General features: G+C 39.3%; 1 protein-coding gene across 6 annotated transcripts in view; it reads left to right on the top strand.

Moving 5' to 3' along the window:
* The window catches only part of shank1 (SH3 and multiple ankyrin repeat domains 1), a 153,888-nt gene that overhangs the window by 116,802 nt on the left and 10,636 nt on the right, over positions 1–26,450 (top strand). For all 6 annotated transcript variants that reach the window (XM_056264052.1, XM_056264056.1, XM_056264057.1 and 3 more), the window contains 4 exons: positions 16,028–16,110; positions 16,915–17,039; positions 17,230–17,365; positions 17,452–17,541. In XM_056264052.1, the coding sequence (XP_056120027.1) occupies positions 16,028–16,110; positions 16,915–17,039; positions 17,230–17,365; positions 17,452–17,541 (434 nt within the window). The remainder of the gene's footprint in view (positions 1–16,027; positions 16,111–16,914; positions 17,040–17,229; positions 17,366–17,451; positions 17,542–26,450) is intronic.

Genomic DNA, 26,450 nt, shown 5'->3' on the forward strand with positions numbered 1-26,450 from the left:
AAAAAAACCTTGGGGGAAACCAGTCTCTCTAGGTGTTTTTTTTTTTACACTAAATATATATATATATTTAAAGAATTCTAAATATATCTAAAGTTTTTGTTTTAGATATTTTGACCTGGAAAATGAGTGTATATATAAATGTGCCCGTAATGATTTTTGACCATTGCGCTTGCATCTTGCGTCTTTTCCAGCGTTTAACGATGCAGCTCAAGTTAAAAGAAGTTCAGCTTTTAAAATCGTGTTTAGACTTTTTTTTTTCATTCCACTTCACAAAAACTGGTTCTGTGTGAATAGCCCCCAAGTCATGAGTAATCTACTTTTGTAGCATGGTTCTCATAAAATTTGTCATCTACTCAGGGCCATCTTCAGGGGCTTGGGAAAACGAGGGGAGTCACTGAAGTCCTTTATGTTGTAGCCTGGGGCAGTAGGGTGGGTCTAAAAATATTGTCCCAGCCCCTTTGTATTTAAATGACAGCCCCATGAAACCGAAGACTGTAATATCTGTTTTTTGATGACCATATTGTAATCTCATTCTCTCTCTCAGTCTGTCTAGCTGTCTGTGAGCCGCGTGCTGGTAAATTAACACCACTGAGCTCTTTTCATTAGCGCCTCACAGTAAACAAAGCTGCTTCATGTGATGTCATTCTGTCCCAGTCATGGAGAGAGCTCACACTCACCTCATCCCAGCAGCCTGTAATACAACACAATACAAGCACAGCAAATTATTTACTTGCCAATATACACATTATAAGTCACACATTATTATTTATTCTCGGAATCTCGCCGGTCACACGCACTTGCTCCCATTCGCGCACATGTGGAAATACACTAACACACACATTGATACTCTTTACTCTGTTTTCTGTTTCTAAGTATTTTTTCACCCCTCTATTTTTGGATTCCTCACTCCCTTCATCCCGCTTTCACTCTCCCTTGCGCTCCCTCTCTCTCTTTTAATTCCTCCCATTTTACTCACCCCCTGCACTCTTTCATTTTCTCTCCATCACCCTCCCACCCCTGTGGTGACTCCATCTGGAGGTCAGACTATGAAGGGCACTATAGAGGGATAGAGAGATATATATATGGATGAATGAATGGATGCAGAAGCATCTTGCAACTATTGACAACTATCAACTTTTTGGCACCTAAGTCTTTTTAACATGCAAGGGGACCCTAAGTGTATACATACTTTTACAGCATTTATTAATCTGGATTTATGTTTCTACATATTCTACAAAATGTCTACTTATACATTTAATACATTTTAAGGTTAATATTAGTTCATGTATTATCAATGAACAATGAACACAATTTATATTGGTAAATTAATCTGAACCTACTCTGCATCATCCTTCTCTGCTCCTTGTCTTCTTTCGGTCCGTGCACACTCATTTGTGTCACAATTCCAGCGCCCTTGTCCCTGAGCGCCCTGCAGCACTCTCTTTTTCCCTTTCCAACGCACGTGATCTCTTTATAGGACAGTGATCTGTGAAATAGGGTCAAGGACGTACATTATTATTTTAGGTAAAAGTTCACCAAATGATTCCTGTGCGGTCTTCACTAAAAATGTGCCAGCAAGTTTTCTGGCATTAAGAACACGTGTACAAATACATACTGTACTGTACAGGCACACATACGCCTTCTGCCACTATCCACACTTCCTTACCCCCTCTATTCCTGCTGCTTCTCCCTCTCTTTAGCTCACTCTCGCTCTTTCTCTCCTTCTCTCTCTCTCACTCTCTTCATCACACACATGCTCTGAATGAACAGCGATGTGGTGTAGTACCATGTACCATGCTGGAGGATAGAAAGAGTGTGAGAGTTGTAGAAAGAGGAAGAATAAGGCAGTAGATTGTGGATCCAGCAATGCCGTAGAGAGCGAAGGAGGCAGAGGGAGACGGAGGGGGAGGGCAAAGAGGACCAACATCGACATCCAACGAAAGAGGCTCTGACAGAGATGATGTGAGTTTTTGCTTTCTCTCCCCTTTAGCTTACTCTTTCTCTTCTAGTTCATGTCTCTCTCTCTTCCCGGTTCTCTCATCCCTGACCGTTTTCCTCCTGAGCGATGGAGATGCGCGGCTGTGTTTCCCTCTTTTTCGATTCCCTCGCTCCCTCTCCTCCTGCATTCATAGGTTCCGCTTTGTTTACAGACATTGTTAAAGGAGGGGGAGGTGACAAGGGTAGGGGGAGGGGTCTTTCTCTACCTTCTTGTGTTTGCGTTGTCCGGTGGGTACATTGTGTGTTTGGTTTTAAATGGACAGTTCACACTAAAATGATGATTCTGTCATTATGTATTCGCCATCATGTTGTTTCCATTTACATTTGGAAGTGAATGGGGACTCTACACTGTAAAAAGTGGTAACCTAAAATTGTTACGTTAAAGAGATATTGCTTCCTGATTTAATCCCAAAACAGTTTTTTTAGGTAGGTATTTTGGTTGATTCGGCGATATTTATTAATGTTTTTGACTTGGATAAAACCAGTTAATTTAAATGTTCCGTTTTGTTTTCAGTGTAGGGCAGTGGTTCTCAATATGGGGCCAGGGTCCACTAAAGGACATCAGCTAACCTTTAAATGGGCCTCAATATGACTTAAAATGATTTAAAATAGGACAAAACTTGCAGTAAAATCAGCTAAAACAACTAAAAATCAAGATACTTTGGATTTGAATTCACCTACTAACCAATTGTTTGCGTTCTTTGATGAACCAGGATTCCCACAGTCTTGAAAACCTGGATATATGAGTAGCCTAATTTCAAAAGTGTGATTTCTTGACCTGGAAATGTGACATAAATTTAACCAAAAAATATTTTAATATTCAAAATACCTAAAATATTTGATCGGGTAGAAATTGCAAGTACAAATGATTATTTTTTAAGAATCATTAGTCTTAATCTTTATTCAATAAATCATAAACCAACTGGAAAAATCATGAAAATTCATGGGTTTAAAATACTGGGAACCCTGAAGAACAAGCTCTTAAAACTTCTTAGATCCTGCAGTTTTGTTTGCAGAAAATAGAAGTGTCGGCTCTTTGAATAATGTTGTGGAGTCCAAAATATTGAAAACTACTGCTCCAGGGGCTGTCAAGCTACAAAACTCCATTAAATGTGCACTATTTTCAAAGTCATCTGATGCCATATAAGATTTCTGTCATGACAACTCTCTGAGTGTTTGGCATGGTAATGGATGGCATGGTAAGGCTGAGCGAATATGAGAAAACTCTTTACTGCCCTAGTACTTCAGAAATCCCTTTAAAGGTAGGCTATACATGTGAATTAAACGTGGCACAATGGCCTTCTTCATCACAGTATGCTAATGCCTGTTTATTGCAAGGGCTTCTTCATCAATATGCTGTTGAGGACTGTTGGGGACACTCATTGAGCCGATTACACCTCAATGGCACATCTGTACCATTTGCTTCACAGGACACATGTGCTTTCTACTACTATTTATCTACTTGTGTGTTCTAACATATAACTGTCTTGTTTAGTCTGACAGCTTATAAACTGAACTGAAACATGGTGAACTTAATAGAGAGTAGGCCTATCCTTATGTACAATCTAGGCACAATTGCTTAAACATGCATTAAGGAGAATGTTAATGTTCTTCTCCCCCTCTTGATCACCAATCATTTGCCATATCTTTTGGTTTCCTGTCAGTTGGCTTTGGTGTTGGTATTCCTCTCATGTTTAACAATGCTTTGCTCAGGGTATAAGAAGGAAAGATAACTGTTGATCGGGGAGAAAGGCTTTAACCCTGCCACTCTTGCACACCGTAACCTCAAACTACAAGAGAGGCTTTTACGCCCTCTCCTGCACAGCAGTGCATTATTTGTTACAGCTGTTTTTCTATACAGGATTTTGTTCCAGTCTACTGTCTGTGTATTTAAACATGTTACATAATAAATAACTTTGCCTGCTTTAAAGGCTTTAAAAATCTTTCCTTTTACACTGATAATCTTTTACACTGATAATGTTGAAAGCTAAAGTGATCGTAACTTTTGTTATCTAAGCATTCAAGTTAAATCCTATGTTTTATCAGTTCTAAGCATTTAAGCTTTAAAGAATAATAGGTTAAAGAATAACAACAACTTTAATGGAGTCAGATTAATTATATTGGAGTCAGATAAATAACTGAATTATGCACGTCATCCTTCAACTGCTTTTTGTTTGGATTATTGGTTCAAAATAGCAGCGTACGCTTCTAGCCTTACATGGATATGACAATGCTGCTGTTGGCTATTGCTGCTGCTTCTGCAGAGCAAGTACGGGACTTGTCACTTGCTACTGCCAGTACATACACGACACGCTGCTGTGAGCAAGTGCTGCTGCTGTACAATATAGTACAAAATAGCATACATGTATTATCCGTAGCAGATCTAGGTGGAGCTGGGGAAGGTGGAGGGTTTCTGAAAGCGTGCTGCACTGCTACAGCAAATGCTGACCAAGTATTTGAAGGTTGAGCAGCAAGCTCGTTGGCTATTGATACAACAGGAACCAATCAGCTGTGCCTAGAGAATGATGTGATTGCAAGCAGGTTAAGTCAAGGACCTATCAGTCTGCGCCATCTAGAGTTTCATGACAGAATTTTGTATTTGTGTGAAAAGCAGTCATGATTCACTGAAAATCTGGCTTGATAACCATGGTCAACATTCACTTTCATTGTATGGGGGGAGAGAAGAAAAGGCAGAAAGGGACAGAGTGTGATAGGTGTGGGAGGACAAGCAGAGGAAGAGGAAGGAACAAAGGTCAGATGGACAGAAGGCAGAAGAGGAAGCAGATGGGTGTGGAAGTGTGTACATCTGCCACGGTGCAGAGACAGGAACAGAGCAACAAGTTTAGAGAAGGACGAAAAATACACCACAAAAAAGAGCAATACCCACATACACTTAAGAGCCAGTAAGAAGAGTTAGAGATAAACAGGTACTAGTGTAAGTAAACAGATCCACTTGGCTCTGTCCAGTGAGATTATTATTAATGTCTCTTACTCTTATTGCCTGTGTGACAGTGATTACTCACCAATAGTAGCATGCGTGGCTAATGTCGCTGACCCATAGTCGTCTTATTAGCCTGATTAACATGAGAGACTCTCGGACCATTACAAACATGAGCTCATTAACACACCAATGACGTTTTGACAGTTAATTCATTTTATGTAATCATGTGAATTATTTTATTCAATTATTATTATAAATCAGTCATGCTTAACTCTGCACAAAAAAACGTTTTGTGTTCTTTTATACATTTAAAGGTTAACATCTTAATTAGACAATGCCTTTCATTCTTGAAGGTTTTACAGTAACTTATTTCATTAATGCTTTTAGAAAACATTTTGGAATGTAACTTCAGTCCTATTACTCAGTTATTTATTGCAGTAGTTTTGAATTTTGTGGCTTTTAATCAAATAGAAAATAATATGTTTATAAACAAAAGTATTTTTGTATTGTTAATGTTTTGCCAAGACATGATCTTAATCTCTTTAAAATGTAAATGTTATGTAAATAGAAAGGTATTTTTAAGACTTGGTTTCAAAACAAGAGACAAGACAATTACTATTACAAAGCATACTTACAGGTGATATTTTTGACAAATATAATGAAGATACTGTTTGTTAACATAAAGCATATAACAATATAAACTAAAGATTTGGGGTCAGCAAGAATTTTTAAGAAGAAATTCATACTTTAATTCAGCAAAGATGCATTAAATTGATCATAAGTGAAAGTAAAAATATTTATAATGTTACAAAAGATTTCTTTATACTGTTTCATTTATAGTGTTACTAAACATGTATAATGTTACAAAAGATTATTCAACATTGATAGTAATAAGAACTGTTTCTTGAGCACCGAAACAGCATATTATAATGATTTCTGAAGGATCAAGTGACACTGAAGACTGGAGTAATGATGCTGAAAATTCAGCTTTGCCATCACAGAAATATATAACATTTGAAAATATAACTAGAAAACAGACTGCTGTATTACATGTCAATCAGTGTACAATAAATCCAAAGATTGTGAATCAGGTGTGGCCACAGGGAATGTCTTTGAAAAATCCACCTGTGAAATAAAAAAACAAATGTTCATTCAGAAGCTTGTGATATTGATGATGTAATAAGCGGATGTTGGTTCAGAGCTGTAGTGCTCTACGGCTACCCGACAAGAGCACTAGAGAGTGCTCTATCTCTCTCTTTCTCTCTTGTTCGTTTCCTGTCTCTCTCTACCTCTCAAACGCTGCTGCCAGTTTTATGAATGGGTAAACGGTGACTAGTGGAGGCAGTGATAGAAACATCGCTCTGTTCAACTCACACGGCTGCTGAAGAAGAGAGGAAGAGGCAGATGTGTACATGAGAAGGAGTAAAAGAGAGACAGATGTGTGTGTGTGTGTGACGGGTATCTTACCCTGGTGAAACTGGTGCTTGGCATTTCAATTGCACCTTCCCAACGGTTTGACCCTCCTATACTGCAGGCAGCTGGTGTGCGTATGCACGTTTTTGGCATGTGCCGTTTTTTCCCTACATAGCAGGACGCCTTTGACCGTTACATGCGGGGTTTTTTCAGCATCTCACGCCCTGAGTGTTGTTGCGTTTTTGAGGTGCAATGACGAAAAATGCTTCTCGAGGCACCTGCGTTTCATTCCAAGCTTTATTAAAATGCAAAAAATGTGTCCTGTGTGAACGGCCCCTTAGCATCCTTTACATTTAATGCATGCATTAGCTAATCAGCAAACAAACTCAGTCACCTCAAGCTCCTCTCTCTCTCACTCTCTGTGTCCCTTCATCAAATTACATCATTTCTGTCCTCTTTCATGCTAAACCATGTCTTCCAAGCACACATTCTCTCTGTCCCTCTATCTCGCCCTCCCTCCCTCCTTGCCTCGCTCACTCTCCCTCCTCCTCTGTCGCAGTCACAGTGAACCATCGCTCTCTCTCTCTCTCTCTCTCTCTCTCTCTCTCTCTCTCTCTCTCTCTCTCTCTCTCTCTCTCTCTCTCTCTCTCTCTCGCTCTCTCTCTCTCCGTCTTAAGTATGAAAGGGTTGGGAGAGCTAGGCCCTCGTTCTCACTCTCTCCGTCTCTCTCTCCTCCTCTCCTCCCCTCGCGCGGCTCTCGCTCGCTGTTCTCTGGCTGGAAGAGGAGCAGCAGGAGGAGGTGGAGGTGGAGGAGGAGGAGGAGGAGGGGGGGGAAATGGCGATGGGAGGATGCGGAGAGGAGGATCTCTCTCTCTCCCTCTCCCTCTCGTCGTCCTGGCCGTCGCTAGGCCCTATGAATCGCAGCGTCTGGTTCATTTACAGGTACTGGCTGTTTTCATGTTTTTCTCACGGCTGGGAGGGAGGGAGGTGGGCTTGAGAGAGCGCCGCATGTGTGCAAGGAATGAGCCGGAGTGATGGAGTGGATCGACAGGCAGGGATGTGTTGCAATGCGTGCGTGTGTGCGCACGTTCGGACGTGTGCGTATATGTGCGGAAGAGCGAGCGCATTAGCCAGCGTAACGCATCTCCACTGCTGCATGCATGCTTGTGCGTGTGTGTGTGTGTGTGTGTGTGTGTCTGTGTGAATCGCAGCTTCTGTCTCTCTGTTAACGGCCGCAGAAAACAATGTCTGCCTCCAGCTAGATAGACCGCTGCTCTGATGGACAGAATGCTAAACCGGTGTGTTTCTGTGTGCGCGTGTGTGTTTGGGATGGAGAGAGAATGTGCTGGTCTCTATTAGCTGCTGATTTAGAGGAGTTCCAGCTTCAATGGAAGGGATTGATGCTGTTGGGTTTTCTACTGTGTGTGTGATCATGCACACTGTGTGTGTGATTTGCATGTGTACATTCCAGGAATTAAGAATGATTGTTCACGAGGGGACTTTTGCGTAACCCCTGCTGCGTGTGTGCATTTTTTTGTGCTATGTTCATTGATGTTATCATGTGGTGGCTCTTATTAGACTTGTCTTTGGTTAAAACTCCCAAAGTTCAACAAAGACAACCGTTCTTCATCATGTGGTGTTTACGATGCCTGCAATATGGTTTGCAAGTGTTGTTTTGTCACCATGAAGATTGTGTAACGTCTTAGTTGTACATTGAGATTGTGTAGGCTTCAGTAGTTACAGATGCGGCCACTATATTAACTGTGTCTGTATCACTTCATAGGAGAACTTAATGCCCAAAGAGAGAAGAGAGAGAGAGGATGGCGAGATGTGTGTGGCAGAGAGGTTCAGTGGGTTGTGAGATGTCTGTAACTTTAAAAAGGGTATGCCAACTTGAAGCGAGACCATCACTTTCTGCACATCTATTCATTCCTGGCTTGTTTTCGATCTGGGGAGGGACGAGTGGGTGATATGGAGAATGGCCACCATTGGCATCCCTCTGTGCAGGCGCGATGGAAGATATGTGAGGAGGAGTGCGGACGGACTATTGGAGAGAAGAGAGGACTGAGATAGAAAGCAGGGTAGGAGGTGACACACAGAGGAGAAACTGAACGAGTTCACAGGGAGATATGAGCGACCCCTGGCCTCAGGTTCGTGTTCTTTAAGAGGTTCACTGAAAGATTTTACATTAGGCTTTTAGATGGAGACTGGAGTTCAGAAGCATTCAAGGAGAGAGAGAGGAGAGAGAGAGAGAGAGAGAGAGAGAGAGAGAGAGAGAGAGAGAGAGAGAGAGAGAGAGAGAGAGAGAGAGAGAGAGAGAGAGAGAGAGAGAGAGAGAGAGAGAGAGAGAGAGAAATGAACAGATGGAGTGGGTTGAGGGCTGAGCTTGTGTACAGTGTGGCTATCAGCATGTGGGTACAGTATGGTACAGTTGAAACAATATTTCAGCAGCACCTGATTGGCACTGGACACACACGAGCATTCACACAGGGTTGCATTGCAAGGAAACATGCAAGACAGATAATCTGGCTGCAAAGTGGCACTTTTACGTGATACTACAGTATTTAAAGTCAGCAAAAAAGAAACATCCCTTCAGGATACTGTATTTTAAAGATCATTTTTCCAAATAATCCAATAAATAATTGAATCCAAATAAGCTTTACAGATCTTTATTGGAAAGGGTTTAAACAATGTTTTTCATGCGTGTTCAATGAACCATAAACAATTATTGCACATGCACCTGTGGAACAGACACTAAAGCCTGATTTCACAGACAGGGTTTAGATTAAACCAGGATTAGGTTTTAGTTCAATTAGGGCATTTAATAAGTAGCTTTTTAAACGTGCCTTAGAAAAAAAAACATTACTGATGTGCATCTTGAGACTAAACAATGGCACTGACATATTTTAAGATATACCAGTGCAAGTTGCTTTCAGTTAAAACAGCTCAAACATGCATTTTAGTCTGGGACTAGGCCTAAGCCTTGTCTGTGAAACCGGCCATATCAGTTTACATGCAGTAGTAGACAATTGAGGTCACAGTTACAATAAGTTACACAGTTGCAGGGCAGTAGAGAGACCTTTCTACTGTCTCTGAAAAACACCATGAGGAAGATACCCAGGGTCCCTGAAATGCTGCATGAACATGCTATAGACCTGCTGCAAGAGGCATGCGGACTGCAGATGTGCAGTAAACTGAGCAATAACCTGCAATGTCCGTAATGTAAGACAGTGCTACGGGGAGACAGGAAGGACAGCTGATCGTCCTTGCAGTGCCAAACCACGTGTAACCATGTGTTGCCCCAGACGTGTGAACTTGCAAATCTGCTGCAGTCCATGAGGATGAGATGCACTAAGCAGCTGTTGGTCACACCACATACCGACTGCTACTTTTGATACTGAGGCTTGATATTGATACGCTTACTCTTGAAATATGAGTCAGTACCCAGTTTATTTGGACCAGCTAGATCCTCAGAATCACATCCTGGAAGTATGAATAATTATTGATGTATATATTTTCTACCGGTTGTTCAAAATTCGTTGTTTTGTGTTTTATATTGTGTAAGTTTCCGGCAAATTCATGTTTTTACTGTCTTACTGGAATACTTCTGCTAATCAGCCGTGGGCCTCTATTACCCAAAACTGCCTATTAATGCAGATTGTCTGTCGTTCTTAATACTTTGAGTAAAGATAAAGGATGGAGCAAGATTTGTTTTAAAACGTTTGTTAGATCAGTCATTCATGCTAGTGCTGGGCAAACATATGCGCTGTTATTGATACAGTTCCCTCATGTGCACCACAATAAATTTGAAATATGCATTGTTGATGGACATACTCTTGTTAATGCTAATGGTGAGGATAGTTGCAACATCTCATAATGTACCTCAAACTGAGTAGCGTATGACTGAGAAACGTCCTGCTTAAGTCGTCCTTGCGATGGAGGTTCGGGTTGAATAACTAGTTCTTCCAATGTATTATCATTGGACTCGCTCTCAGATTGATATTGTAAAATCGACGTCATCATTACTGTCTTTACAGTGTGTAGAATCGCTGAGGACTGAGGAAGCCTCCTGAGCTGAAATCAGTTATGGTGATAGCGTCTGCTTCCGACCTTCTGGAATCACAACAGACTGAGCCATCTGGCCAATCGGAGCAGAGCAGGGTCGCGGAACGGAGGGATTTAGAGAGATTGATTAATCCACGAGTTGTTTGAGGATCGTTGAATAATGTGGTGATGTGCAATGTTTATTATGAGAAAATTAAAGTGTTTTTTTTTACTTTTGATGCATGTAAACCTTTTGTAGGAGACCTCCTAAGCAAAATTAGGAACCTTTAAAATCGCATAATAGGGGCACTTTAAAATATAACAACACAATTCAAGCCATATGAACTTCCGTTGTTTTCAACCCAGGTCAGCCAAGGGCATTTTAGGAGAGTGAGTTAAATACATTACGCTCACATGTTCAGTGCATTTACTAATTATATGTGCCTGTACATGATAATATATGTATACACCTGCAGCAAGTTTGGAGCTGTATAGCATGAAGGAAGTATTTCTGATGCCATTTATCAGAGCTCCAGCACATGATTCATGAAATCACTGGCCATATGACTCATGGACAGATACACTGTTGGACAAACAACCATACTGACTCACTAACACAATAACTGACTCCTCTAAATCACTGAAACCTATACCATCCTAGTATCAGCAGCATAACTGACTACTGACTTCACACATTCACAGATATATCAGACCAGTGACTGAATGAAAGTGAGGTATATAATGACTGTGGCGAGCGGTCCAGGCCTGTCCTCTCTTGATCTTCCGCTCCTCCGTGAGAGATACGAGACCGGTGCGTCGCGCAGGTGTCGCTCATCAGCAATCACGCCACTGGATAAACACATCTATCTTGCTTTCACTGGCCCCACCACCAAAATTAAAATGGCTGTCTATTTATTTACTTGCACATATAACTGTTTTTTAAATATATATATATATATATATATATATATATACACTCACCGGCCACTTTATTATGTACACCTGTCCAACTGCTCGTTAACACTTAATTTCTAAGCAGCCAATCACATGGCGGCAACTCAGTGCATTTAGGCATGTAGACATGGTCAAGACAATCTCCTGCAGTTCAAACCGAGCATCAGTATGGGGAAGAAAGGTGATTTGAGTGACTTTGAACGTGGCATGATTGTTGGTGCCAGAAGGGCTGGTCTGAGTATTTCAGAAACTGCTAATCTACTGGGATTTTCACGCACAACCATCTCTAGGGTTTACAGAGAATGGTCCGAAAAAGAAAAAACATCCAGTGAGCGGCAGTTCTGTGGGTGGAAATGCCTTGTTGATGCCAGAGGTCAGAGGAGAATGGCCAGACTGGTTCGAGCTGATAGAAGGGCAACAGTGACTGAAATAACCACTCGTTACAACCGAGGTATGCAGCAAAGCATTTGTGAAGCCACAACACGCACAACCTTGAGGCGGATGGGCTACAACAGCAGAAGACTCCACCGGGTACCACTCATCTCCACTACAAATAGGAAAAAGAGGCTACAATTTGCAAGAGCTCACCAAAATTGAACAGTTGAAGACTGGAAAAGTGTTGCCTGGTCTGATGAGTCTCGATTTCTGTTGAGACATTCAGATGTTAGAGTCAGAATTTGGCGTAAACAGAATGAGAACATGGAACCATCATGCCTTGTTACCACTGTGCAGGCTGGTGGTGGTGGTGTAATGGTGTGGGGGATGTTTTCCTGGCACACTTTAGGCCCCTTAGTGCCAATTGGGCATCGTTTAAATGCCACGGCCTACCTGAGCATTGTTTCTGACCATGTCCATCCCTTTATGGCCACCATGTACCCATCCTCTGATGGCTACTTCCACCATGTCACAAAGCTCTAATCATTTCAAATTGGTTTCTTGAACATGACAATGAGTTCACTGTACTAAAATGGCCTCCACAGTCACCAGATCTCAACCCAATAGAGCATCTTTGGGATGTGGTGGAACGGGAGATTCGCATCATGGATGTGCAGCCGACAAATCTGCGGCAACTGTGTGATGCCATCATGTCAATATGGACCAAACTCCCTGAGGAATGCTTCCAGCACCTTGTTGAATCTATGCCACGAAGAATTGAGGCAGTTCTGAAGGCAAAAGGGGGTCCAACCCGTTACTAGCATGGGGTACCTAATAAAGTGGCCGGTGAGTGTACATATATATATTTGTGGTAGATTGTTTGTCTTAATGTAAACACACACACACATATATGTGTGTGTATGTGTGCAAATATCTGCAAACCTTTTACTATTCAGAGCAAACAGTCCTTTGCCTAATAGATGTGATCTCATACATAACAACCAGGCATTTGCCATTTTTTTATATTCTTGCTGTGACCAGTTATGTACTTGGCCCAGCATAATCCGGTTTGCTTTTGAAAACATTATGCTTGGGCGTGTTGCTGAGATCCCTTCGAGGTGAACATTGGTATGACTAATTCTGTTCAATATGGCTGCCAAGTGTGTGTACTGTATCACTCACTGTGCATGTCTACATATTAGTCTGGCTAGTTCCTATATCTAGTTCTGTCCGTTGCTTAGGCAACCGCCAACATATTACTTGCAGTGCCCATTGCACATGTAAACATCACTTAGAAGATCTGCAGCCTCTTTCCTAACTACACAACAGTGAGATTGTGTTATTGATGTGAGTGGACTTGTCCTGCCCTGTCCATTGCTGTGTGACGTTTGAACTACATTCAAGATTGGCACAATGTTGTGAAGGTTTGTCCAATGGATAAACTTCAGACAGCCTTCAAATCAAGCCTCGCTGACTGGTTTCCCGCCAAATTGTTCTTGTTATGCTGTTTGGAGAATGAGAATCGCCATGTGCCGTCTGACCTGCTATTGTGTTTTGCATTGACTTGGTCTGTCCCCCTGGTCCCTCTCCTCTGGTCCTCGGGCAATGAGAGAATACTGTTGGATAAGTCTCCTGAACATAGAGCTAAAGGATGGGATATTGTGTTCTGAACTGCAGTGCAGTTGTTGACTCAAGAACACGGAGTCAGTCAGAGGGGCTCTGCTGTGAATGGAAACCAGTGGGACAGAACTATCAGTATTACATGAGCAGGAAGTGTACTGCTACCAACTTGTTTATACTCTATGTATTATATTTAGTGATGGGGAGTCGACTCCAAAAGAGTCCATTCCTCGACTCTCAATAGCCCTAGTTTCGGAATCGACTCCAGGACAGGAATCAACTACCAGTATTGATTCTGTTTTTTTTTTTTTAAGACGTGAGGCGTGTTCATGCTATTTTTTTACAGTCTATGGCTCGACATCGGCTGCGGCTGGATGTTACCGATCGGCGAGAGTTGCCGCGTGCAGGAGCTAAAAACGGAGAGATTATGTCGGACACTTTGTGCTTCTCGTAGTGACACTCGTGCTGTGTTTGCATACTATGACAGCTGAAGTGAAATAAATGCAATATTTGTCAAATACACAGACGTTTCAGATATTTTCAATACTTTAGTAGCCTACTGCTTAATACAGCGTCTGTTTGTACAAGAAAAAAGTTCAACATAAGTCTATATCAATGAAGTGGGGTCTATGTTTTTTTTTCAGTTTTGTTTTGATAAACATGACACAATATCATTTTTAATCATAAAGATAATTTAATCACAAAATGACTTGTTTTGCATTAATAAGTGTAGTAGCTAATAATATTATGTTTATTTCTTGGAAATGCATATTTGACAGTAAAGCAGTTGAGATGCAGATAAAATGAACTTTTATTAACAACAACAAAAAACAAATTTTTATAAAGAAAATTTTAATATTGTTAATATTTGGTCATCACATTAAAAATAACATTTAAATTGGATACAATTATTTATTAATTATTTATTATTATATAAGTACTGGAAAAAGTGTGAAGCACTTCAAAGTCCATGAAAAGCGCTTGAATTTCACACTCAAAAGGTTGTATGAACCCTGAAGTGAATAATGTAAAAACATTTGACTATTTCTTTGCCACAATACCATGGTTACAGTTAGCGCTACTACATTAAATCCATGGTGAATGTTGGTGATTTCTGAAAAGCCTTCTATAACTTGTTCGTTCAGGGCACAATGTTTCTCCTGGTTCACGTGTAAAGTGGAACCCCCCCCCATGTAAAGTGCTTTGAGTACCCAGAAAAGCGCTATATATGTAACGAATTATTATTATTATAATGCGGTAAATTTAAAAGCTTTTGCACTAGATCTCCCAGCGCTCTGTAGTTTAGCTAATGGTGTCGTGTGATCAAAATCGGCTCACGAGTAAACCTTCTGAGCTTCTGTTTTTTCATATGCAACAGAAATGGCAGCTCTCATGATTTGGGCAACTTGGTGGTCTTGTCACAGTAGAGCCCTGTTATATTATATATACGTAACACATTTAAATGTTAATTTATATTTATAATACATAACTGTGCATACAGTATCACTGCAAATAAAAGCATAAAATATTATACATATTATGTTGGAGAAAATATAAGGGGTCTCTAACTTTGTCAGTTCTTTCACTGTTTTTTAAAAACATTTTTACTGAAATGTGTCCTATGGTGTGACCATAGCAATGATTAAGAATTAAGGCGTATCGCACCAAAGGACAACAAAACGTAACACTTTTATAGTGGTTCCAAAAAATATTTGAACAAAACTTACCATGTGCACATATCATGTGCTTCACAGGGGGCTTCAGTAACATGACCTTGAATGGGGTCCTTCAACTAATTAAACTTGTCAGTGGAATTGCCCGATTATAATCAGGATATGGTGTCACACCAGAGGACATGGTTTTCAGTGACAAAATGTATCCAGTTCCTACGCTTTTAGAAATATATGGATGAAAAAAAAGATTTTACTAAATTAAATCTAAAGCCAGTTACTAAAATAGACACTTGTAAAATTTGTATGCTTTTTTAATTTATAAAAGTTGTAATTTATTGAGACAGTTACACCATTTTTTCGAGATTTGGTTCCAATAAATTTAAAATCTAATACCAAAGCAGTTTTTAAATCAACAGGTCCATGTAAGACAGAGAAATGTTTAACCATTTTCTGCATTTTAAATGATGACAATACTAATTACATTCATTTTTATCTTGTGTGACAGTGAAAATGCCATGTCACGTCTACAAACCCATTATACATATTTTATGTATTTTTCCACTGAAAAATGACATCTGTGCTTTCCCACTGTTTTAGCACTTCACCTTTAAAGAGTCAGTACAGGCTCTCCTGTAATGTATGCATTCATACTTTTATACATTTTTTTTTACAGTCTATGGTTCATACACTGTACTCTGCTTTTGTCTGGCCTCTGACCCTCCCCCTGCTACCTCCTCCACTCAATGGCTTGTTCAGGAATTAAGTGTTTTCCTGATGCAGTGGAGATATTATTTACCATCTCTTCTCTCTTCTTTTCTATCGCAATCTCTCTATCCTTTACTCTTTCTTTCTTTCTTTCTTTCTTTCTTTCTTTCTTTCTTTCTTTCTTTCTTTCTTTCTTTCTTTCTTTCTTTCTTTCTTTCTTTCTTTCTTTCTTTCTTTCTTTCTTTCTTTCTTTCTTTCTTTCTTTCTTTCTTTCTTTCTTTCTTTCTTTCTTTCTTTCTTTTAGTGACTACATAATCAAGGAGAAGACAGTCCTCCTGCAGAAAAAAGACAATGAGGGTTTTGGCTTTGTCCTGAGAGGAGCCAAGGGTAAGAGCAGGGGGCCAATTTAGTAGGGGTTTTGCAGGGTTTCTTAAAGCTTGAACCCTCCAGAGAAAGTCAAAATCAGGTTGGGGGATTTTAAAGCATATATATATATATATATTTTTTTTTTTTACATATAAATATGTTTCAGCATTTTATTAGCCACAAAATTAGATCACAATTTTGTCATTGTGCACTAAATATTCACTCATTAAAAGGATCAGCACAATATATCAAACATATATCAAAAAAACATAATTTTTCATTTAAAACATATTTTAATATTATTAAAGTTGATGGGTTGTTGTGGCAAAACACAATTGGGCTGTGTGTGACATTAACCACAACTGACTGTGCCCCAAAAAGTACTGACAAAAATTATTTTGATAAGTTGACCCCCCTGAAAGTCATTGAATTATTCACACACTGCATAAGAGAGGGCACATTCACTTTTGTTCTTCCTCTCTCTCTCTCTCTCTCTCTCTCTCTCTCTCTCTCTCTCTCTCTCTCTCTCTCTCTCTCTCTCTCTCTCTCTCTCTCTCTCTCTCACACACACACACACACACACACACACACACACACACACACACACACACACACACACACACACGCACACGCACACGCACACATACATACAGACACAGAGTTATGCTGTTGCATTCCAAAACTGGAATTAGAACATTTGACAAAAACATCTTTCATCATTATTCATAGTTTTCCTTGCTTATAATTGTCCATGTATTGTAAACCTCAATAAAACATTTTGGATAAGCACGCTAGACTGATTGAATAAATGTCCTCTCTTTGTAGCTCAGACCCCTATAGAAGAGTTCACTCCCACCCCAGCCTTTCCAGCACTGCAGTACCTTGAGTCTGTCGACGAGGGAGGCGTGGCTTGGAGAGCTGGTCTGCGAATGGGAGACTTCCTTATCGAGGTGTCCGCAGATCTGCATCATGGAACTTGTATTCTGTTCTTCCCTCTGTATCATTACTTGATGTTTCTCTAGAATTTACCTTATTACTTAAGGTCTCTCTCTCTCTCTCTCTCTCTCTCTCTCTCTCTCTCTCTCTCTCTCTCTCTCTCTCTCTCTCTCTTTCTGTATGCTGTTTCTTTCTCTTTTCTAGGTGAATGGTCAGAATGTGGTTAAGGTGGGACACAGGCAGGTGGTCAATATGATCAGGCAAGGTGGCAACAGTCTCATGGTCAAGGTTGTCATGGTTACCCGGAATCCTGATATGGAGGAAGGGGTCAGAAAGAAAAGTAAGAGATACAAATTCACACAGCAAAGACATCAGTGAAGCATAATCATGGTGGTGATGATCATGACACTCTCTCTCTCCACACAGTCCCACAGCAGAGTAAAAGACTGAGCACTCCAGCTATCGCTCTGCGCTCCAAATCCATGACATCAGAACTGGAAGAGATGGGTAAGGCTTGTGAAATGCAAGTGTAGGAAAATGAAGGGATAAAAAAAGATAGAGCAGTGTTTCCCAACCTTTTTTGGCCCCTACAGCCCCTCAGTAGGACTGAAGTATACCCCTTCATCAACACAAACCACAAATGGTTTAATGAAGTCTACCAAAATCTATCTCTGTCAGCTGTTTTATGTTGTCTATATGCACATACACTACTGTTTAAAAGTTTGAGGGTCATTAAGATGTTTTTTTCATTTAAAAAAAAGTTGCTTATGTTCAGCAAGGCTGCATTCATTTGATTAAAATACGGTAAACACAGTAATATTGTGAAATATTATTATAATTTGAATAACTGTTTTTATTATATGTAATTTTTAAAATGTAATTTATTATCAATGTTGAAAACAGTTGTGCTGTTTAGTATTGTTGTAGAAATTGATATAAAAAATCAGGATACTTTGATGAATAGAAAGTTCAAAAGAACAGCATTTATTTGAAATAGAAATATTTCATAACATTATAAATGTCTTTACTGTAATTTGTATCAGTTTAATGTATCCTTGCTGAATAAAAGTACATATGGGCCATTCTACAGAATTGGTTGGAGTTGGAGTCCACAAATTTTGTATGTATGCAAAATGTATAATATCCAAGGTACACATTTCTAGTAATTGTGCAGTAAATTATCATATTGTATTTTCAGAGAGTTTTGGAATATTTTTCCTCTCCCCAAATTTGTCACTACCAAAACACAATAATAAATAATTTAATAAGAAGGCTTATATTGACCTATTAATATTTTGTTTACATCTACCATGTAAATATATTTTTTGCTATTTAAAAAAAAGAAATTCACAGGTATATCAATAACAATTACAATTTTAACAACATTTCAATACTGATCATCATACTGATTTCATTCATTAGTTTGAATATACATTGAACCAAACACTATAATAACATCTTGATAATTCAGTATACTTTATTTTAGACAAAAGTTTCGGTTGTGACGGCACATTATCTGTAGTGACAGTAATGTTTTGGTAGCGACCACATCACATTACAGAATTTTAACTTGCATACTAAAACACTACTAAAACATACTAAGAAACTAATGATTTGCATAACTGTACAAAAATGTTGTTTATTTCCCCCAAATAAATGATTATGTGTTCCCTTTTGTCACTACCAAAACAATGATGGCATGTTTCGGTAGTGACAATTTAAGATACTTTTGAGCCTAGTTCAACGATGATAACCACCACATGGTTACCTAGCACAGTTCTGAACAGTTGTACACACAAAATCAAAATTTTATCGAATAACATTAAAAAAACCATGATGTCACAACCGAAACTTCACCACATGTTTCGGTAGTGACAATTTAAGATACTTTTAAGCCTAGTTCAAAGATGATAGCCAGCACATGGTTACCTAGCACAGATCTGAACAGTTGTACACACATAAAAAATACATTTTATGGAATTACACCCAAAAACGTTTGCTTAATTGCAGAAAAAAGGTGTTTGGTAGTGACGTCCCTCAAAGTTACAAAGTTCAAAGACTTTTGAACACAAGAGAGGCTACCCAAGAATATTTCCTGATCAAAAATGTAGGGGTGTGGTTAAAATCAGTCTCAGCCAATGGACTAAAATGCACACTGTTTTGTTAGTGACATGAAAAGCAAAATCTTTTTAAGCACTCCCTGCTTATGTAAACCCTGGTGTTTGCATACCCTCGGTTGGGAATCACTGCACTAGAGGACAGAACCAGAAGGAGAAAGAGAGAGGACAGTCAAGAGAGGATGAAAGAGCCAAATGGAATAGTTTGAATGGTCAGAAGGGGTAGGGATGGGAGTGAATCGAAGAGTCTATCACAGTGATACACTAAAAGGAAGTACAAAATGATGGAGGGAAGCGTATGAACAGGATGGCATAGAGATAGAAAGCAAAAGAAAAAGAGAGAGAGAGACAGCATTAAGAATGTTCTTTCACTGTTCTTTCAGAAGTTCCACACTGTCACTACCAGCACCCCCACTACAGGTAACCCCCCAAAAACTGTCCCCTCCCAACCCTTATATCTCCCCTGCTTTCTACCTTATCCCTCAATCCTCCACCTGCAACTCCTCTTAGCTTTAACCATAAACCTCGATCTAAAACACCACCCTTAAGGCTGTCAGAGAAACGGGTTCCTGAGGACTGTGCAGGTCGCTATTAACACAGCGGGCGATGGGCATTGCTAAAGAGGCAGAGTATGTACTGGCTCAAAGTGTCACAATCACTTACAGTCAATTAGTTTACCAATCAGGCTTCTATAACATCAATGGAATCAGACTAGATCATTTCAACGGTCCACCTCCAAATCAATGTATACATTGACCTTCCCCTATTAACTTTTAAAACCAAAATCAAGACCAGTATGGTACCTTACCTTTGTAGTTCATTGAGGGATATTTTACCCTTCTCCCTTCTCTTCAGGACCAGCAATATTCTCAGAGCCTCTTGTGGCACTGTGTCTGCTGTAGATGCTCAATGCTCTCCTCAGCCCAGTTCCCATAATTCAGTGGTCAGGGTTAGTGTGAGGATAATGCAATTTAGTAATAGTGAGTGCTGAATAAAGCACTCAATCAGATTGGCTGGCTTCTATGCAGGAAATCTGGATGTACAGGTTTTAATCAGTCCATCAGGAAACATAGTCAGGTTTTAAACTAACACTTCTAAGCAAGAACTAGATGTTCCCAGTTTGCCTAGTTAATGGTTCTGAATCTTCACAAGGTATTCAGAGTTTTGTTCTTGGCACTTAGTAATATGTACACACAAATGTATATTTAGTAGAGACAGACAGTATATCAGCTATCACATCAATGTCAGGCCAATAAGTAAAATAGCCCAATATGTGTGCAATACTGTTCAAAAGTTTGCTGTCAGTAATCAAAGTTATCAAAATGCACCAGACTTTATACTTTATATTTCAAATAAATGCATTGTAAATGCAAAACACAGTTTCCACATAAATATTAAGCAGCACAACTGTTTGCAACATTGATGATAAGAATAATAAATGTTTCTTGGGCACCAAATCAGCATATTATTATGATTTCTGATGTGACACTGAAGACTGGAGTAATGATGCTGAAAATTCAGATTTGCTAGCTTGGTGAGCATGAGAGACTTCTCTCAAAAACATTGAAAAAATATTACTGACACCAAACCTTTGAATGGAAGTGTAAGTCAATAAATTATAGGCAAATGATCTTGGTTTGTTATTCTTCTTAATTATATTTATGAAAGTTATATTTTGCATTTAGCTTTTATTAAAGAACGTTGGCCATGGGTACGTATAATTTCTTTATTTCCAGTGGTTAATAGCTCTACATTTGTATATCTTATATTGGCCAATATATCAGTTATAAAGATCAAAATATATGTAATTATCAGTAATTGTTATGAACCAAAATTTCCATATCTGTACTTCTCTAATATTCAGCGAGCTACTACTTTGTTGCATACCAGTTTATTATTGTGGTGTCACAAGAAAATCAATGTGTGGTTGGTGTGCTATGTAGATCCAGACGTTAATGTCAGAAGCCTTGAGACTAATGTAGGGCATATAATAGCAATGCATGTGTGCTTTTACATTTAACGCTGTTTAAGTTAATACTCCGTTATAATAACGTGATCAGAGTGGTTTTGATGTGTTACTGATGTTTCTTCTCAGTGTAGAAGAACATTTCCAGGTGTCTCAGGTGTTTAATGTGTGCAGATATAATGTCATCTATACCATTACATATACCATGTGCCTAATCAGATGCAGCAATTTAATGTGAGTGAAGAGCTCTTACCTTTTTAAGCACTCGCCTCGTCACCTGGTGCAGTCAAGTCACCTTCATTTATATAGCACTTTTAACAATACAGATTGTTTCAAAGCAGCTTTACAGTGATAATAGGAAATGAAAGTAACAGAGATTGTTTTGGCTTTACAGCAACTCTAGAATAAAGTTATTATCCAGCTAAAGTTAGTTTTGATTGGTTCACTTCCGTTGCAAAGATCATTAGTTATTAGCTTAGGGGCCCCTAAGATGACACCGTTCTAACAGAAAACCCTTAATGCGCTCCGGCCCGCTCATTCACACAACAACAGTGCCTGGTGGCTCGAGAACACAAACCTTGAAATAGTTCCAAGATGTAAGCCTTGAAAAAAAAAGGTGGGTGCTGTCCTAATGAGACACTTAACCTAATGGGTCAGCAAATATTTCTTATAAGATGAAACTTGTCCCCCTGTTACAGAGTTTGAATCTTCACAAGCTACAAGCTACCCACCTCATTGGCTGCCGTGATCTAAAGATATCCGAGATTGCGCTGGCATTAAAGTACAACTCCGGCGCAAAATGAACCTTTGGTCTAATAACACATTGGTACCGAGTCGACCGTTCTCTGAGATTTGTTTTCATGATAATCGAATATAAAGAGTTTTATCTCTAAAAACTGTTTAGCTTATAATGCTAGTATATAGGGCATAGAGTAATGAAAAATAAAAATCGCTAGTTAATACCACTAACAAGGCTCAAAAATAGCCCCACACTAACACAGTAACATAATGAGGGTCCCTACATGCAAGCCGAAGCATTGAGAACTTTGTAAGTGTACAGACCGTTTAATAAGAAGATATGTTATAAAGACAGTCCACTTCGTGTATACAGACAGGAGCCATCTTTGGAAAACAGTCTCGACCAGTCGAACCACGAACGCCGTGACAAGTGAGCTGGTCGATCGGAATTATGTTTGTGAAATCTAATTACATGGAAATGCGTGAATTATATTTGTTTAAGTCTGCACTGTCTGGGGAAAGGGAGGGCAAGGGGTTTTTCGGTCATTCATGCAAATCAATTAGCAAGACTTACAGCTGGCGATGCAAACTAAAATCACGCAATAGTTGCTCTATATAATTAAATATAATTGCAAATAATTGCACCGATTTAAAACATAACTTGTCTAGTGTAGCCTACTTACTCAGTGGATAACTGTCCATCTGGTCCCTCCGCTATGGGTCGCCGCCTCCAATTTATTTTCGGGACATGGAAAAAAGTTTACAACCTTGTTTATCAGAGCGGGGAAATCTTCAGACTGTACAAAACGCTTCTCTTGGGTGTCGCGACTCAACAGGTCCCACTCCGTGCAACACAGTCACTCCTGTTCGGTGTCCATAGCTTCACAATGTCCGCAGGTAAGTTACACCACTAGTTTCCCAAAGTACGAGGCTGTGTTGCGGCATTGACCACCGGCAGCTCTCTCTCTCTCGTAGCCCTTTCACGGAGCTCCTGCAGCTCTTCGTCAGTATATTCCGGCTCGAAAAGATAAGACCGTCCATCAAACATAAACGGTTCGTCGGTTGAATAATCCGCCATCTCTTTAGTGTGTATCTTGTGGAAGCACTAAGTCTCTTTTTAAAATTATTTTTATTTATTTATTATTTTATTTATTTATTAAGAGCTCGCTCAAGTACTGGGGTGCTAAACCATTTAGTACTTTGTAAGTAATCAGCAACATTTAAAAATGTTGTTTACGATGTTTAATAGGGAGCCAATGCAGTGTTGACAGAACCGGGCTAATATGGTCGTACTTCCTGGTTCTGGTAAGAACTCTAGCTGCTGCGTTTTGGACCAGCTTTAGTTTGTTTATTATGCGTGCAGGACAACCACCCATAAGAGCATCACAATAATCTAGCTTTGATGTCATGAACGCATGAACTGTTCCGCATTTTTTATTGAAAGCATATTTCGTAATTTAGATATATTTTGAAGATGGAAGAATGCTGTTTTACAGATGCTAGAAAAGTGGCTTTCAAATGAAAGATTGGTATCAAAGAGCACACCCAGGTTCCTAACCGAAGACGAAGACTTGACAGAGCAGCCATCAATTGTTAGACAGTATTCTAGTACGTGCAGAGGTTTTTGGTCCAATCATTAGAAACTCTGTTTTTTTCAGAATTAAGTAATTGGAAATTACTAGTCATCCAAATTTTTATATCAGCTATGCATTCCGTTAATTTCTTGAATTGGCAAGTTTAGAAGAAGAGATATAGAGCTGAGTATCATCGGCATAACAGTGAAAACTAATGATATCTCCCAAGGGTATCATGTACAGTGAACAGCAATGGTCCTAGTACTGAGTCTTGTGGTACTCCATACTAAACTTGTGATCGATAAGACATTTCTTCATTTATTGCTACAAACTGATAACGGTCAGATAACTATGATTTAAACCATGCTAATGCAATTCCACTAATGCCAACATAATTTTCTACTCTATTTAAAAGAATATTGTGGTCAATGGTATCAAATGCAGCATTAAGATCAAGTAACACTAATAGAGAGATACAACCACGATCTGATAATAAGAGCAAATAATTTATAACTCTAATGAGAGCAGTCTCAGTAGTACTATAGAACGGTCTAAATCCTGACTGGAAATCCTCGTAGATACCATTTCTTTCTAAAAAGAAGGTTAATACCTTCCTAAGAAGGAGGATACTGCTTTTTCTAGTATCTTTGACAAAAAGGGTAGATTTGAGATCAGCCTGTAATTGACTAATTCTCTTGGATCAAGTTGCGTTTTTTAATAAGAGGTTTAATAATAGCCAGCTTAAAGGTTTTCGGTACATATCCTAGTAGTGACAAAGATGAATTAATGATTATGAATTAATGAATTAAGGATCTATGACCTCTGAAGCATTTATTTCAGTAGCTTTCAACATGTTGTTGATTTAGATGATTTAACCAGTTTAGAGAATTCTTCCTCTCCTTTTGCAATGAATGAATGGAATTTTTCCTCAGCGACACTACAATGCACTGCCTGATGTGATACTGTAGTAGATGGTTGCAAAGTTATAATTTTATCTCTAATATTATCAATCTTGTAAGTAAAGAAGTTCATTAAGTCAATCCTGCTATGCTCTTCAGAAACTTCAGAAGTAGAAGCTTTATTTCTTGTTAATTGAAATATAAATTTGTCAACTTGTCAAATAAATACCTAGGGTTGTGTTTGTTTTCTTCTAAGAGAGTCGAAAAATAAGCAGATCAAGCAGTTTTTAAGGCTTTTCTGTACGCAATCGTGCTCTCTCTCTCTCCACGAAATTCGAAAAAACGTCTAGTTTTGTTTTCTTCCAGTTGCGCTCCATTTTTCTGGCTGCTCTCTTAAGGGCCCGAGTGTGCTCGTTGTACCACGTCGTTGGACTATTTTCTTTAATCTTCTTTAAGCGCAAAGGAGCAACTGTGTCTAAAGTGCTGGAAAAGAGAGAGTCAAAAGTTTCTGTCGCAGCAATATCGAGTTCTTCTAAGCTATTTGGGATGCTAAGGAGATGAAACTGATCAGGAATATTATTAATAAAGCAATCTTTAGTGGCAGAAGTGATAGTTCTAACATATTTGTAACACAGAGTCGGCTTTGCAACCTTGGCTAATTGGAGTATACACAAGACTAGATAATGATCTGAGATGTCATCGCTCTGCTGCAGAATTTCAACGGCATTAACATTGATTCCATGTGACAATATTAGATCTAAAGTATGATTATGACAATGAGTGTGTCCTGACACGTGTTGTTTAACTCCAATAGAGTTCAGAATGTCTTTTCATTATCTACATGTATATTAAAATCACCAACAATTAGGACTTTATCTGCAGCCAGTACTAACTCTGATAAAAATTCTGCAGATTCTTTGATAAAGTCTGTATGCTGCTCTGGTGGCCTGTATACAGTAGCTAGCACAAATGTCAAGCGCAATTTATCATTTACACTAGATAGTGTTGCATTAAGCACCAACACTTCAAAATAAATATATTTGAAACTAGACTTCTCAGTAATTCTGAAGATATAATTATAGATTACAGCAACACCACCCCCTTTTCCTTTCAGACGTGGCTCGTTTTTATAACAGTAATCTTGGGGGGTGGACTCATTTAAAGTAATGCAATTGTCTGGTTTTAGCCAGGTTTCTGTCAGACACAACACGTCTAGGTTATAATCTGTAATCATATCATTAACAATAAGTGCTTTTGAAGTAAGGGATCGAATATTCAGCAACCCGAGCTTTATCATTTGTTCATCTGTATTATATCTTTTTTTTTATTTGTTGAATATCGATTACATTTTTACCCTTAAATGGGTTTGGGAGTTTTTTGTATTTCCTAATTAACAGGGAACAGACACAGTCTCTATATGATGATATCTAGGTGAAAGAGTCTCTATGTGTTGGGATTTATCTGATCTCAGTGACGTGAGACAGCTAGCAGACGGTCAGTTTAGCCAGTCTGCTTCCTGACCTGAGCCCCAAATCGTCATGTTTGAGCTCTAAGACTATGTGCCATATTACTAGAGAGAAGAGCAGCACCATCCCAGGAGGGATGAATACCATCTCTTTTAAACAGGTCAGGTCTGCCCCAAAAACTTTTCCAATTGTCTATGAACCCTATATTATTTTGTGGACATCACTTAGACAGCCAGCCATTGAGTGAGGACAGTCTACTAAGTATCTCATCACTCCGGCGAACAGGAACGGGGCAGAGCAAATTACAGTGCCTGACATCGTACTTTCGAGTTCACACACCTCTTTAACGTTCATTTTAGTGATCTCAGACTGGCGAAGTCGAACATCATTAGTACCGACGTGAATAATAATCTTAGAGAATTTACGATTCGCATTAGCCAGCATTTTTAAATTTGCTTTGATGTCAGGCGCTCTGGCTCCTGGCAAACATGTGACTATGGTGGCTGGTGTCTCTATTTTCACGTTCCCTGTAATAGAATCACCAATAACTAGGGCACATTCAGCAGGATTCTCAGTGGGTGTTTCACTGAGTGGGGAGAACCTGTTTAATGTTGTAATCGGAACGGAAGAGCTTCTCCGTCAGCCTGACTATCTCCCTGCATTTA

This window comes from Rhinichthys klamathensis, unplaced genomic scaffold, assembly GCF_029890125.1.
Source record: "Rhinichthys klamathensis goyatoka isolate OS25496 unplaced genomic scaffold, OSU_Roscu_1.1 h1tg000213l_1, whole genome shotgun sequence".
In the NCBI taxonomy this organism is placed as follows: domain Eukaryota; kingdom Metazoa; phylum Chordata; class Actinopteri; order Cypriniformes; family Leuciscidae; genus Rhinichthys; species Rhinichthys klamathensis.